The sequence below is a fragment of the Lacerta agilis genome, chromosome 9, assembly GCF_009819535.1.
Source record: "Lacerta agilis isolate rLacAgi1 chromosome 9, rLacAgi1.pri, whole genome shotgun sequence".
Lineage (NCBI taxonomy): Eukaryota > Metazoa > Chordata > Lepidosauria > Squamata > Lacertidae > Lacerta > Lacerta agilis.
Genome location: NC_046320.1, coordinates 40,095,255 through 40,112,104, shown reverse-complemented (window position 1 = coordinate 40,112,104; position 16,850 = coordinate 40,095,255). Strand labels below are relative to the sequence as shown.

At 42.9% G+C, this 16,850-nt stretch overlaps 1 protein-coding gene across 1 annotated transcript in view; it reads right to left on the bottom strand.

The window, feature by feature from the left end:
* Positions 1 to 16,850, bottom strand: part of MAML3 (mastermind like transcriptional coactivator 3) — a 269,821-nt gene that overhangs the window by 105,099 nt on the left and 147,872 nt on the right. The window contains exon 2 of the mRNA XM_033161072.1: positions 11,137 to 12,672. Coding sequence (XP_033016963.1) covers positions 11,137 to 12,672 — 1,536 coding nt within the window. The remainder of the gene's footprint in view (positions 1 to 11,136; positions 12,673 to 16,850) is intronic.

Below are 16,850 nucleotides of genomic sequence, written 5' to 3'. Positions count from 1 at the left end.
CTCTAGAGATTATGGTGGCTCATTAACTAGAAGTAATGTATTTAGCATTAACTCTGGAAGTTTGTACTCGATTCTGACCAAACTAAGTCTCCTAGGAGGTTTTTGCTCTACAAACACACACACACACACACACACACACACACACACACACACAGAGAGAGAGACAGAGAGAGAGACAGACAGACAGACAGACAGACAGACAGACAGACAGACATCACATTTGTGAGGGAAGACATGCATGTAGAAAACCAAAGAATAATATAAAGAAATAATGGAGCAGGAGAAGAATGGGGAAAGATAAGGAATAGGAAAGGGAGAAGCAAGGGTACAATAAATTAAATATTGACACAGTTGCTACAGCAGTAAGAAGTTGCCCCTTGAGGAAAAATACATAATTTGATAGAACATATAACTATAATTCTCAGAAGAATATCCAACAGTCTTATTAGCTTAAAAAACCCCAACTCCAGGCAAAGCTAAATATAAAAAATTAATTATGATGGCAAATTCCTTCAAGGAAGTTTTTCTTTATGCCCATAGGCAGTATAATGTCACACGAAAAAGGAAGTTTGTCTTTTAAAATAAAACCAAATTCCTTCCAATCTTTCCAAAATGGCACAAGAAAAAAATAAAATCAATTTACATTCCTTAAAACTAAACTAAAAAGAAATGAAAGTGTGGACGAGCCCTTACTTAGCAAGCAAGTAGACATAAGTGAATACCTTGAGACTTAGCTCTGAGTAAACCTGCACCTCATCTCTAAATTCAATCTGAACAAAGCTCATCAAGCAGCTACATGGACTGACCGCAGAAGAGATCACACAGCCAGGGAATATCATGACATAGGGCAAGGTTTCCAGTTGCTAACACTGAATGACTTGCTAGCTGACAACAAAGAGTGTAAATTCTTCAGCATACTGAAGGAGTTTTCCAGGTTTTAGCTGGATTTCAAAAAATACAGGAGACTTGAAAGTCTGGGAGACACAGTTCCTCAATAATTGTGGGACTGGATGCATTCCATCACAGACGATGCCTCATGCTAAACAGGATTCCTCCCTTACACAGTGATCATGCTGATGGCTTAATATTCAGGGCCAGCACATCTCGCAAACATTACTAGACATTAGTGTGGGGCTAGGACTGCTGTCAGCTGCAGATGGAAACAAGTCCAAGTGTTAATTTCAATTAAATGAAATCACTGTCTTTTCGAAGAACTGATTATGAATGGGGGTGCTGCACTTAGCACAACAAAGCACGAAGATATAACAGAAATATGGTAAAATCGCAAGACACATTGGATTTTGTCAGGGATTGCATATCCAGCTCTGAAACTTGGGCAACTCATCTAAGAAAACCCCTCCATAATTATAGAAAATAGATACAGATGCCAGTGCCTGAAATGAGAGTTAACAGGGTTAAACACATGTTCGTGTTTGTGCTGGTACTGCAGTTCTTGGTCCACAGATGCTTCAAATGGAACGTGGATGGTGAGACTTAGGGTGGCAGCACAGATGCATTTGGAAATAAAGTATGCTTGTATTCAAGGCATCTTGCATGTAATTTTTGGAATGCTCTCCTCAGGGAGGCTCACCTAGCACCTTCATTATATATATTTAGGTGCAAGGTAAAAACTTTTCTCTATAACCAGGCCTTTGGCCTTTTAACTATCTGTTGTCTTTTAGAAGTGGGTGGGTGGTTTTTAATGTTTCTCTTTGGTTTTAATGCATCCACATTATTGTCTGTCTGTCCATCTGTTTGTTTGTTTGTTTGTTTGTTTGTTTGTAAGTTGCTTTAGGTTGCCCTGTGCAAGATAAAGAGACTAACAAATTGTAACAACAACAGTGATGTCCCTAAGACAGTTGGGTAGTACCTTGTCCGCCTACTTCTGGCAACTCCTGCAGCCAAGCTGATACCAAACAAATTGCTCTGCTTTCCACATTAAGTGAGGCTGAGACGGGGGTCTCATCTGGGCAGCCCAGGACCTGCATAGAGACTGCCCAGGCTTGTACCCTGGGGAGGTCACTTTGGTGCTGCTAATGCATGGTTGGACTTCACCCCCAGAGATCAACTCCATTGTCTCTCAAGACAGATGGATGCCAACAACAGTATCAACTTATACCTGCGTCCAGTGTTGTCATATATATGTCGTTGTTTTCTTTTTTGCTCACCAGGGTTGTAGGAAATGGATCTAAAACTGGGCAAGACTACATGTCACACTGCAAAGGTCCTTTTACCACTGCAACCCACCATTAGGAAATTAGGAAGGAGAGAGCACCTTGCAGTTGAAAAGGGGCAGGGTGAAGTGGGTGCTTAACATTTCCTCTCCAATTGCTTCCCCCCTGAACATCTCTCCACAATTGCTTTTACCCAGCACCATTTTTCTAGAAAAAGAGGTGCTGGAACTCATCACGAACTTCTCCCTTGTTCTCTTATAATGGCAATGGAGCCCACCCGAGAGGTGTCAGAACTCAGTTCCCGTGAGTTCCCGCTGAAAAGAAGCCCTGCTTTTACCTCCACCGGTATTCTAGATCTAGATCTGACCTCTCAAACACATCTGGAACAACATAGGAAGGAGAAGATTTTATTGGAAATGCACCTGGCAAGAGAAGGCTAAGCATGTTCTCATCAGAAAACACCAGCAAACTATTTTTGTAGCTTTCCCAGCAGAAAGTATGGCAAATTATTTCCTTAGTGTCTTCAGCAGAAGGCAGCAGTGAACAACTCAGTGATTTATTTGCCTTTCCGTGCTCTTGCTCTTTCAGGACCAGTTCACAAACTCACCCAACTGGAGTTCCTGTCAATGAGGTGGAGAAGTGTGCTAACAGCCCTAACACTGCATACAGAAGGTAGTATTCCCTTAATTCTTCCTGCATTTAGCAAAGGCGGTACTCTTTCAGCAGGCCTTTGGGGGGGCCTTATGACTGTTCTCGGTAACTATTTTATGGCTGTTGAAACTTGATTGCTGCTAGTTCACTGTGGATTTTATCTTGCTGTTACTTTATTTTTGTTTAAAATTTATATTGGGGTTTAATGGACCTGTGCTTGCTGCTTTGTGGATTTTCAGGTGGAAAGCAAGTTAAAATAACATGTGATGCAGAGATTGCATGCACACATACATGCATATCTAGTCCTGATTCAAACAATAAAATTTAGACAAGAATGGGAGTTCATACATATTGGAACTAAGCGCCTAATGCCCACATCACAACTCCTTTGAATGTCCAGTGACAGAAAGGATTCTTTCTTCCACCCCATAGGAATAATTCCCAGCTACATAGTGAACCAACCCTTTCCTCTTTTACTTCCCAACTAGTAAAAAAAAAAAAAAGTAGGCAATTCAAACACCAGCTAGCATTTAAGGGTATTTTATCTTAGCATATGCATTTCTAAGTGCATTTTGTCCTAAAATGTGTTTTCTCTCCTTTTTTGTGCTTTTTGGTACATGTTTTCAGCTGAGATTCTATTGCAAAGTTTGGAGAAGTGCGAACTTGGAAGCATAATTTTCTTTCTGATCTGTGTATTAGCCCAAGTACAAATTGGGTCAATTTGCTTTAAAATATGCACCAAATTAAAATGGCTTTCCTCTCTAAGTCCAACAACATCTGGAGGGCCACAAATTCCCCCAGCCCTGCTGCAAGGACTGTGCAGTATTTCAGGATGCATCACAGCTCACCTCTTCAGTCTGTTCACCAGTGTGCCTCTTTTGGAGGCTTCCTCCATGTTTCTCCAAAGTTGGCTATCCACGTTTACCATGGAAGCTCTGGTCCCCAGTCACAGTCAGACAAGCCTAAGAAGCTTTCAAATGGGAAAGGAATCCACAGAATCTTGCAATCATCAAGAAATCCAATTTGGCAGGCTGGCAGTAGAGAGGAACTTGGAACTATACACAAGGATGTCTTGTTATGCACTTCTGTTTATTTATTTGCTTATATGCATTTATAGCCAGCCATTCGTTCATGCTGTCCAAACCCAGGACTGTGGTCTCCTCCTTAACCATGAACTGCAGCCAAGAACAAACCTTGGTTACAGACAGTGATTAAGGATGAAAGGGCTTAACCACAATCCTGGGTTCAGAAGACATGCTAAGCTGCTGTGCTGCACTGATCTAAAAGGACGAGGGAGGCTACAGTGTCCTCCCTAGGCATTAGCACATTTGTTACATGAGAATATGACCAATACATAAGGAGCACAGAGGTGCGAAAAGGTTCCAAAGTCATCACCAAAAAGAGCAACAAATAACAACCTAGTTCCATAAGTTCACTGAAATAGGCCACGCCAACATGAATGTCAGATACATTACAAGAGCAGTAAGGACCAACAGAAAGAAGGATGCACTGGCAACCGCCATTTAGAAAACTGAAGCTAACAATAAGACATCTCAAAAGGCAGTGTATGTACAAGCAGGTCGGTGTGAGTAATTTGAGGCATTTCATGCATGTGAAAATATCACTAGGCATAAAAGCAGCATGGTCATCTTGCAGATCAAGTTCATCTGGAGGCATATATATATACTTATTCCTCTGCCTGCCAAAAAGTTATGGGAAGTTGGGTGTTCTTCTGTGAATTATACTAGAAAATCTTGATGACTGGGAAAGAATCTGGTTGTAGATCAAACATACGAGTCACAGTGGACGATAACTAATACAGCCTACGCACATAACGTCTAGTATACACGAACTCAGATTGCATTGTCAATGATCAGATTTTCTCCAGGTTATTGACTCTGCATGCAGCTAACATCCAAACATTATAGCTTCAAAATGACACCCAAGAATGTCAGAGATGGGACTGGCATGCTGGGTGGGCAGGGAGGGTACGTGACCTCTTGCTGCTCCCCTTTTTTAAAAATTGTCACTTTGTAACACAACGAAACAATTGCTCGTGATACTAGATCTCAAGGTCATCCATAGGAATTGTTTAGCAACATGTTAAGGATAGAGAAAAGGAAATACGTATCCACACAATGCCTAATTAATTGATGGAATTCACTGCAACAGGATATGATTAAGTTGGACGACTTTTAAAAAGTCTGGAATCATAGTAAACCAACTGAAATTTTAATAACTATATATTTGAGGTTGTGTTTTCAGAACGGTAAAGAAAAGAATTTCTCTCTCAGTCCTGGGAATAAAATTAATGCACTTGTCAGTTGGAAATAAGAGAAAATATCTGTGTGTAAGTCCCCATTTCGTGTCCAAATATGCAGAACAAAGACACTAAATCAGCTACAAATATTTGAGATGTAGAACAAAAACACTATAAAAACAGAATCTCAAGGGGATTCTTGTTATTTCTCCTACTCTCTCACATACCTCTAATTTCAAACAAGGCAGCTGCATTTTCTGTAGTCTTTATAGTGGCAGCATCCTCATAGCCACATGGGGGTAGATTCATGGTTTTATTATATTTCTCTTCATCCATAGAGAATTCTATTTTGTTCCTGCCTCTCTTCTTCTCATACTCACCGACTCCTGACAGCATTCTCTATTCCAAATGTTTGATTTTCTCTTAGGCACACAAGATCTCTTCCACTGCACCCATTTTTCTTCCACAGTTACACGTTTATATTGAAGAAATCAAACATTTTACCATTTTCTCTCTCTCTCAAAAAGAGACACCCTTAATGACTTCTAAGCAGACATCTTTCTTGTAGTTATTTTAGGATTAGAAAAGAATCTAACATATGGTGTCACAGAAAACCCATCGGTATTTATCGCCAGCAACTTTGCCACTCACAAATCAGGCTGCCCAGAAATGTAAATACTCTGCCTGTGTGAACAAGGTTTCTCTTATACAAATCTCTTACAACAGCTTCACTTTTTCAGCTGTGTCCTATGTCTCAAGGTCATCCAGAGCCCCACTAACACAGCAGTCATAACGTGTGACACTGCTTTGGATTTGTGGGCTTGGGCACCGGAAGAAACTGAGTACAGTGGTACCTTGGGTTACAAACACCTTGAGTTACAAACACTTCGGGTTACAGACTCTGCTAACCCGGAAGTAGTACCTTGGGTTAAGAATTTGCCCCAGGATGAGAACAGAAATCGCAGGGTGGCGGGGCGGTGGCAGCGGGAGGCCCCATTAGCTAAAGTGGTACCTCAGGTTAAGAACAGTTTCAGGTTAAGAACGGACCTCCAGAACGAATTAAGTTCTTAACCCGAGGTACCACTGTACCATGCGCCTTCTACACCCCTGCTTCAGAGTATGCATATCCACCAGTGGTTCTGATTTTATAAATGTGTTCAGAAACCAGCAGTTTTCTCCCCCTGCTGTGTCAGAAGCCGCTTGCACAATTGCACTGAATCCTCTGGCTTGTTACCTAATGCCCTTGATTAGCAGTCCAGCTCTGAATTTTCTATGCAAAAAGATACAAACCAACTAGGACTGGTTTGGACAGAATTCTCACATTGTTCCCACTAGCAGCTGCTGGCCTGCTCCATCTCTTTTATTGTTAAACCTCATTTTACCATTAGGCGCTAATTTGCTTTATTGCACCCATCCACCATATTGCTACCCTTCTGCTTCTTCAACTCACAATTCCTGGAACCCTGTGACTTCTCAGTGGTGTCTATAAGCTCTCCTTCTCCCCTTCCTGACTTCTTTTTGATGCAACACATCAAATCCAATGGGTTGCCTATCACTACAGTAATGCAACTGCACATACTAGTAGGGGGAAGGGGGGGGGAGCAAAAAACTTTGACCTTACAGTTCCAGAAGAGGGATGTCTGTACATGTTTGCTGCTAAAATACTGTCGGCCAAATCTCAATTGAAATAAAATGGGGCTTGGTTTTTTGTGGGGGACATACCCCAGTAAGCCAGGTATGTCCAAAGTCTGTTTTGGGGGCCTAATGAAGCCCGCTGGTCGGTTTAATCCGGCCCCTGTGGCAGTTTATTTCCTGGGGTAAAATCCTAAAGAAAAAAAAAACCTCAACAACTTCAATCCAAAAAAGGTCAACAACTTTGGTCAGCCCTCACGGCCCTTCACTTCATCAAATCTGGCCCTCTTTGAAAAAAGTTTGGACACCACTGCCCTAAGCCAAAGGGAGCAGAGAAAATGGAGGTACAGACTGTGCACATGACAGGAAAAGGGATGGATATATACTCCACTTCCACACCCTTTTGCAGCTCAGGTGTAAAACAGCAGGAAATCTCCATCCCCTTTACTGAAGAAGATGCACACCTATGATCCAAAACTGTTAATTACACAGAGGTATATAGTCACAGAAGTTAATGCCTATGGTGTGGTTGTAGTGCAATGCTAATAGTAAAGACTTTGTTAAGGGACCATTCATAACACAAGGAGTGCATAGACACAGCTGAAAAAACACAGGCACAGGAACTATCTAGTGTTCATTATAACACAACTGGGATTAGCATAAAACACTGCACTTGAAGCATTAGAGTCTGTATTTTCTATGGATTATGTTCTTTACAGCACTGGTGGCAGAGGTTTGGCAATGCAAATAATACTTATTGCAGGCTTTCAGCTGAGAAATGAGTCATGACCACTGCACTCCAGAGAAACAATATTCAGTAGGAGATTAGACAACTTCTACCACCTTTTGTGCATGCAGGAATAATGCACCTTTTTTTTAGTTTCTCTCACTAGACCACCAATTTAACACCCTGCCAACTGTCCAATTACTCCTATTCACAGTGAGTTAAATGGGTTTCTCTCCAGCCATACACACCTTTCTTTTCTTTTAGTATAATTAATGAAGCTCATCAAAGCCAAGAAAACAAGCCAGAGCACCAGCTACTCACTGACATGTTAACATGAAGGTTGTGTGCTACTGATCTCTCTGCAGGGCGTTCATGTCGCTAACATGACATACAAAACAGTGCCAAGTGCCATATGCGGCAGGAGGGGCACACATTAAGATATTCTGATAAGCTACCAACATAGATGGGCCTGGAACTCCAGCATGTCCCATGTAAGATTGCTAATATCTGCGCAGTATATGATCACAGCATTGTTTCTGGGGCTTACTTCATTCTGGCTGCATTAATTTTTTTAAAATCCCATTACTCTGACAATAGTCACAGTGGCATTGCAGTATGTCCCTTTAGGAATGCCCACTAAGGTCTCTCTCTCTCTCTCTCTCCTCCAACTTTAGTATCATAGATGTGTAGGGCACAACAAGGAATCAAGAGAATGAAGGTTTCAATAATACACATGGTGTGGAGTCTTGCACATTTCTTTGCAGACTGTGTGCCCTGCACAATACCACAGTAGGAACAATTATACAATTTTCAATCAGCCAAATGAAGAGCAACAGGTTTTTGACACATAAAGAGAGGCTCCCTTCCTTCCCCGCAAACAACTGCACAGCTAAGCAACTATTGATTCTAGATCAGGCATAGTGCTAAAGTATGAACTCTCTTGCATTGCTCTGTAGCAGCCCTTCTCCAATCCTCCAAATGTTTTGGACTACAACTCCTGGCCGTGCTGGCTGGGGCTAATGGGAGCTGCTGTCCCCAAAAAATCTGGAGGGCACCAGTTTGGGGAAGGCTACTCTATAGGAATAATGGCCTCTATGTAGCTCTTAATCAGGCAGCTCTAAAATACATACAGCAACAAGTTTATTGTGAGAGTACAGGTTAGAAGAAATGTACAGTAAAGCACAATAAAAGATATTAACCATGCAGTGATATGCCCCCATTTTGGAGACAGTTTCAAAAAGAAGAAAGGAGGGTATTTTTTCCTCTTTTCCTATTATTGTTTCTATAAAGGACAGAATAAAAGTAAGGTAAGAGATTCTAGCCATCCTTGATTCTCTTTGTTTCCTGATGTAGGGAGAAGAGGACAGAAAGTGCTTTGTGACTTTAGCTCTATGTTATCAGCAGATCTTTTCCCATCATTGTGAGGAACAATTATTCCTGACTGCATAGGGAGGTCAATCAACAAACATTTTTCAGGAAAACAGTAAGAGAAAGAAGGGGAAATACATTCCAGATGGAAGGCTACTGTTTTACCTTTCCCACCTAAGCCAATCTTTTCTCTTGTGTGCCTCTAAATTGGCCCACTGGGACTGGAAATACCTTTCAGTATGGAAACATTAGGGTTCTATTTCTGCTCAGGTCATTTGAAGGTGAGCTAAATGAGATATTGGGGCAGAGGGTTATGAGGTACAAGTATGGTTTTTTTCTTCAGCTTGTATCAACATTTTACCTTGAAATCAAGGGTTGTTTTTTAAATATGATCTTTTAACTTGTCAGGAACACGAAGCTTGCCCTGTTTGGCCATACTCAGAAAAAGAAAAAAGTTTTAAGTAAGGGTGGGGAATCTCAGTCCCAGGGACCTAATGTGCCCCCCCCCCAGTTCTTTATCTGCCCCTCAATACTCTCCTTCCTCCCTTGGCCACGCCCTTCACCAGGCCTGCTCTGAGCACTTTTGTCTGGCTGGAATGTGTCCTTGATCTGTGTTTGTGCTTCTTGCTTGCTTGGGTGGAGGATGGAGAGCGGAGTGTGGTGGGTATACACACTTCTGTGTGGTTGGAATGTGGCCTAGTGTACGAAGGTAGAAGTCACATCCATTGCTCTGCCCACTTTCTTCTCCAGCCCTGTCCACAACCAGCATACAACCCCTGTAACATTGCTATCAGGCTGAAAAAAGGGTTCTCTACCCATAGTTTGAATAAATGTGTTGGAAGATTTGGGGGCAGACACAAGAAAATGCTCCAAATCTTCAACACAGAGTTAAACTATGGAATTTTCTTCCACAATATGCATTAATGGCCACCAACTTGGATGACTTTAAAAGAGGATTTGGCAAAAACCATGGGGGGGGGGGGTAAGGGTACCAGCTATGGCTATGCTCTATGTCCACTGCCAGAAGCACCAATGTGCACCTGAATGCCAGCTGCTGAGAATCACAAGCGAGAAGAATGCTGTTGCCCTTAGGTGCTGCTTGTGGGCTTCCCATAGGCATTGGGCTGGACACTTTGAGAACTGGATGCTGACGTTGGTGGGCTATTGGTCTGATCAAACTGCACCCCTCTTATGTTCTTATTTCACAGATGAGACTACAGTATTCTACAATGAAGAAAATAACTACAATGTGGGGGCAGGTGCTTCTTCACTTTCACAGCTGTGGTCTCTAAGGTGATGGACCGCACTATGAACAATGGCGTGGAAGAGGACTTGTACATGGATGAGGACAGGAGCACCAATAGCCTCACAATCCACCTTGTACAGACAGCAACTAGTGGCTTTTCTTTTGGAATCTGCCATGAGCAGAGGATGGTGGTTGGACAGGTAAAGGAGATGACAAGAGCTCCTGCTTTTAATAGTTGTGGAGAGAGGAAATTTCAGCAGGTGTAGCTTGTAGCTCAAGCTAAATATTAATCCAAATATTAAAGGTGCAGGAGCCCTTCGCCCTTTTTCATTTGGCCACCCTACTGGCACCTAGTAAACACATGCCATTGCACATCATTGCCATTGCCACGTGGACACATGAATTGCCAGCATTTGCCTCACAGCTTGCTCAGGAAAATTACTTGCTGTTCTGATATTGTAAAAGTGGTTTGTGCTAGAATTAACAAGAGACCATCCATTAGCAAGTCCATAGCAACTTTCCACTCCTGAGAGATCGCTCATATCCTTAAAACCCTCTTTCCATCCAAAGCAATGGCAAACTTTTTAGGGAAGCTTTTAATGTTTGATTGATTACTGTATTTTGATATTTTGTTGGAGGCCGCCCAGGAAGGCTGGGGAGGCCCAGCCAGATGAGCGGGGTATAAATAAATAAATAATAATAATAATAATAATTATTATTATTATTATTATTAACAAGTCAAACATGGTTCACCCCACAACTACAAGTAAATGCCACAGTGATCGACCAACTAACGATCAGTGTGGCATTTTCCTGCTCTTTAAGATATAGCAGCCATTTTGTCTTATACCGTTATATATGCTGCAGCCCGTGACGCCCATTTTGTCTTATACCGTTTCACCTCAGCAGCTATTTTGTGTCACACATGGCAGCCATGCTGGTGGCTGGCGCCCACAGCACACTCTTAAATTCCAAAAGTACCTACTGACCCTTGACTTAAACACACACACTCCCTCTTGGATTTTGCAACAAAGTAATGAATTAAGTCATTAAAAGAGCATTGTCTGCTCACACTTACCTGACCAAGGGAGGGAAGTGTTCCATAAGCCATCGTCTGGTTCATCATTCCTTTCTGCTTCATGATAAGCATGCGTTTCTGCTCCTCACTCAAGTGCGTCATTTGAGCCTGCATCTGTGGTTGTTGGGGCTGCTGCTGCTGCTGCTGCTGCATGTATGGCATCATAGGATTCTTGCTGGGATTGGCCATCGGTGGAGTCATTCTTTGACTCAAGTCAGCATTGAAATGAGTCAGAGGTTTAGTGTTGCCATAAGAAAGCATATTGGTTTGTTTGCTCAAGGAGTTTGTACCCAGATTATTTGGCTGCTGACTGATCATATTCATGTGGTTTTGAGGGAGGTAGTTATTCATCGTAGTCTTTTGTGGGTTGCTTGCCGTAGGAGGCACTACAGGGTTTTGGTTGTTAAAGGCTTGGGGATACATCATTGGGCTATTTGGTTTGTCTGTACTGAAGGGTCCTCCATAAGGACTAGATGGAGGCCCCACTGGGGACCAGCTAGATGCTTGATTTGGATGCTGCTGCTGCTGCTGCTGCTGCTGCTGCTGCTTTTGCTGCATGAGCTTAGCTCGTTGCTGCTGCTGTGCTGCCATCTGTTTAAGCTGTTCAGCTGGAGATAAGTCAGTGCTGGGCACAGCCACTTGGCCAGGCCCTGGGGCAGCTGTTGTCACTGTTGTTGGATTAATGAGATAACCATTACCCGGTCTTGACTGAGTTTGGCTTGGGGTATGTGCTTGGTTAGGAGTCTGGGGTGACTGAACCACACAATTTGCTGGTGAGCTGTCAGAGAGTGGAGCTGGGGGCGCACTAGAGACAGAAGGTATGCTAGATGCTGTAGGGACATTTGAAAATGGCGGACCTGAAGAAGAAGGCCTTACCTGGGGAGACCCAAGAGGAACATGGGCAAATGGAGAGTGAGATGGGTCACTTTTAACACTCGCACTCTCTTGAATCTCAGTGGCTGGTCTGGGAAATTCAGGCTCCTTTTTCTCTTCAAAGTCTTCATTGAACAAATCTTGTATGTCATCCTCTGGAACAGTGTTAGCCAGCTCATCTATTAACTCCTGCCACTCTTGATCATTCAGGTTAATGTCTGAAAAAAGTTTATTCTGATTTGAAAGTGATGTGTCAGAATTGTCCATGCAGCTAGGATCATCCAAAGGCTCTTGTTTTAGCTCCTTGCTGTTGTTGTTGCTGTTGTTGTGCAGGATGTTAAAACTATCCTCAAGCTCTGTGCATCCATTGATTGGGAGTTTTATCTCTGGAAGTCCACCGTTTTTACCCAGGTCATCCAGACCACCAGCATGAGTTCCACTGTTCTGCAGGGGCAGTGATGGTTTTATATCAAGCTGGTGAAGAGGGGAAATAGAAGGCAAAGGCAAATTATTGGGCAAGCTGTTGATTCCCTCAATCCCAGGTACGTCCTTCCGTATCCGCTTGCTGGTTGGGGAGAAGCTACTGTCACAGACGCCATTCTGCTGTTCGCCATTGAGGGGTGAGCGTGCTCCTTCCAACTTTCTCTTCACCGTCTCTTGAAGCTTGAAGAAACAGAACAAAATCATTAATTAGACTCTTGCACACACTTCTGCCCTTCATAAACAAAACAAAAAAACTCTCTATGCAATAAACTATAGTCACAGCAAATTTATTATAATTCACAACGTGTATATTTTCTCTTTGTGCCTCATTGGCACACAACGCTCCCCCATCAAGTGCTGAGTATATGGGGTATACAATTCATTATTTTTCCATGTTTCTGGCCAAAGAGCCATTTTCAATGTTCATACTGTTCCAAAAGCAGGGAAGAATCTGTATCACTAGAGATGTTAATGGGGCAAAAGAAATGTAGCGTATGCAATGGAAAACAAGAACAGCTCTTTCAGTCATCAGTACTAGAGATGTTTGTTTCATGGTGCTCACAGAGTCCTCCCCTGTTCTACAGACCTACTTCAATACTTAAGCTACAGTTGGGAGCCTGCAAGGTTTCAGCATTATAGCATTCTCGGCATTTGCACCTGCACAGCATGCTGGATAGATGTTCTGCCGGTGATAAAGAGCCATGTGGGAGAAAGACAGGAGCAAGGAGGGCAAAAAGGGTATGGCAGTTGGGGGGGGGGGGAGAGACACACAAAGTGTGTTTCTACACCCTCCTTGAGTGATTTTGCTGGACTGGAATTGTGTCCCTGAACTGCAGTAGCGTTTCCTACTTTCACTGATGGAGAAAGGTGTGTATAGAAACCTCTGAATCCTGCATGGCTTGAATGCAGCCTATTACATAAAGGTAAGAGTTGCATTTGTTTCTCCACCCAATTTTTACATCTGGCCACGGCCATCACTGGTAGGCAGCTTATGAACCTTTTCCATGAGAGAATATTGGCCCCTTCAGCTGCAAAGGTTCCCCATCCCAGTCTCTATCATCAGTGATGGTAACATAAATTCTCAGTTTTGATAACTGACATGTGTATGGACTGCTACTGCCTTCCAGTGGATTCTCATATTTATAATCTAGAGCTTGTATTGAACATTGCAGCTCTGCTGGTACAACAGACTTCCATGCATGCAGTGGACCTCCCCTATACCTTTCAGCCCCCTGCGTACCCTCAAGGCCTCAAAAGAAGGTTTTTTTTAATTCAAAGTTTTTGATATTTCTACCATAAAATAATTCCTCTCCCCATTTCCCAGTTACAGAGTTGGTGTTACAATCTCCATTGCCCATGATTCCCTGTCCCTACCCTCACCTAGGACACTGGCATGTGTTGCGTTCTGCCTATTCTGGTAATATTTTTTAAAAAAAGAAGGAAGGGGGGAAGGGGATTTTTAAAATAATTTTTAAAAAAACACAGTGTAGATGGGTGGTCGGCACAAGGAAAAGGGATCTGCTTTCTGCACAAAGTTCTAAGAAATTCTGCCAGATGTTCTGAAATGCACCATTCTTTCCTCTTTTTATGTAAAGCATTTGTCATGAGCTAGGCTTGCCATACGTCAGGAAAAATTCCTGAAACGTCCTGGTTTTCGGGTGTAAAAAATGGCGTCAGGGGGATTTTTGCCGAAGGTGGCTAACATAATATTTAAATAATAAAAATTAGTAATATACCATGAATTTGGCTCAGCTTTCCTTTACCCACCTAGTTTTCTACAGCAACCAGCCTTTATATACTTGGTGGCAAAGCAAAGGCAGGCCTCTTCTCAATCACCCTCTTGGAAGTGGCACCCAATAAATGTCCTGTATTTGCAGAACCCAACTGGTTCTGCAAATCCCGCTTCTCAGCTTGCAGACATTTTGAAATAAGGGCCTACATTTTGCCTTCCTTCCCTTGTCTGGGGTAGATAAGCAAGTTTATTGCCACTGTTGCCTTAATTGTGAGATACCACTATCTCAACTCACTGGTTTTCCTGCACTGTTTAGTGTCATTCTGCTGAGAGTTACATTCACAACACAAGGCTCAGGCACCAACTTCAATCCCACTTAAGCCCTTTTACTGCCACTAAAGTGATGGTACTGGGGTGAAAAACAACTCTTCTAATGTGGAAGGAAGATGCTTCAAAAAGCCTGTCACTTCAATCTGTCTTTTTAACTCTCTTTAAACATACTGGACAACATTTTAAGACAAAGCTGGAAAAATGACTTGCAGCTGCATTCTCTTCCAAATAAGTTTCATGCCTCAGATACTGCTGGCTACTTGTTCTACAAAGCATGTTCATACACTCCACTAATAAAATTCTTCTGTTTCTCTGTGAGAAAAAAGTGGATTCTATCTGATCTGCTTCCTTTTTCTCCTGCTCTTTTGATGTGCTGAGCTTGGCTACTGCCCTTCCCTTTCCTGTTTCTTTATTTTTGTGCCTGTTGCTTTTCCTTACAAGGGAGTATTATAATCACTTAGCAATGAGATATGTTAAAGGTGACAGTCAGTTTGGTGCTTTTCGAAGCATTACCAAGAATGAGGTGGTAGTGACATGGCAGAATGATGGACGGTACCACTTCAGACTGCAGGTAAAATAGTGTTTGTTTTTTTAAAAAGTGCTTTAACAAACACTTGCCTCTAGTAAAATAAAATAAAAAAAGTTTAACCTACCCAGCTCCCTGCTGTACTGATTTGATAGCTCTTTTTCTTTCCTTTTACATGGGGAACATTCAAAAGTATGATTCTCCCACTTGCAGTCTGAAGTGGCACAGCCCCAAATTCTGTTGCTCCACTCAAACTACTCTTGGATCTGGCAATGTCCAATTGCCTTTTATATTTAGTTTTACAATTTATGTAATAGGTTGCTATGCAAAATCAATAAACAAAATTAAGCAAACATTCCTTAGCCTGAGGTATTTGGCCCTGTATCCCTACACTGCTTCCACAGGCAAATAACTGTCGTTCCCTCCTTCCCTGGTGCAGTGTTTTTCTCAAATCAGCAACTTCTTCCTGTGGACAAAGTACCGTATGCATTCCTAACACCAGAAACCCTGGTGTATCTGAAGAAGTGTGCATGCACACGAAAGCTCATACCAATAACAAACTTTGTTGGTCTCTAAGGTGCTACTGGAAGGATTTTTTTGTTTGTTTGTTTCGACTACGGCAGACCAACACGGCTACCTACCTGTAACCAGAAACTCTTTTTACTACATACATACATCAGTTAGGATATGTACAAATAGTGGAGCATCGTCAAAGGTAATTCAGCAAGCAACCGAGACAGTTGCTTGCTGCACTGAATAGCCAGCCTCCTTACAGGTAAAGAGGTGCAGCCGACAACCCCAGTTCAAATCTAACCTGGGACAGTTGCACAGCACTGAAATGCAGGTGGAATGAGGTCGACGGATTTGCTGCTTTCTTCCCAAGGGAGTGGCACATCCTTCGGGCATGGGTTACATTTATTGTCTCTTCCCCTGTCAAATGGATGGGGCATAATGAAGTCTGATGCTCTTGTGTGCTTCCCACACTCCTCTGTAGACCCTCGACTCAGTAACCTAGCAGGTCGCCTGCCACTTAAAACCTAAATAACCCCTGAACACTTGAGCATTGAAAATGAATTGGGGGATATGATCACTTCTCATCTGAACAAGTGGGTGTCAAGGATTAAACTGTGGTCAATTACATTACCACACTTTAAGGAAATAAGATGACCAGGCTGCTGATCTCAAAGGTCTCCAATAAATTCCCAAAAACTCCCACTACAGCTTCACTGCATGTCCCTTTACCACATGCCCAGAGGCCAAATGTGACCCATCAGGTCTTCCTAACTGGTCTTTCTTCAAGCTGGTCCTGCTCCATGCCCTCCTTGGGTGCTTTCACCTGGCTGGAATGTGCTCTTGCACTCTGATAACGCTGCTTGCTTTCCTCAGTAGAGGTAGGGGTGCGTGTGTGGCTTTGGCATCGCTGGAATATAACCTTACTGTATAAAGGTAAGAATCCATCTCTTCTTCTATACAAGTGCCTTTGGCCTCTAGCCTGCAGTTCATGCCCCCTAAAGCAGGGGTCAGCAAGGTTTACCTCACCTGGGCTGGTTCACTCCAGCGGAGATCCCTCCGTGGGCCGGATTGTGCGCACGCACGATTTGCAGCATCTGCGCAGGCATGATTTCCAGTACCACGGAAGCGAGTCCCCGTGCCACGCTGCGCCAGTTTAGCACCGCACGAGGGGACTCGCTGAGTGGATGGCTCGGTTCAGGGGTGGCTCATGGGCCAGTTAAAGAACCCCCGTGGGCCGCTTGTGGCCCATGGGCCTTA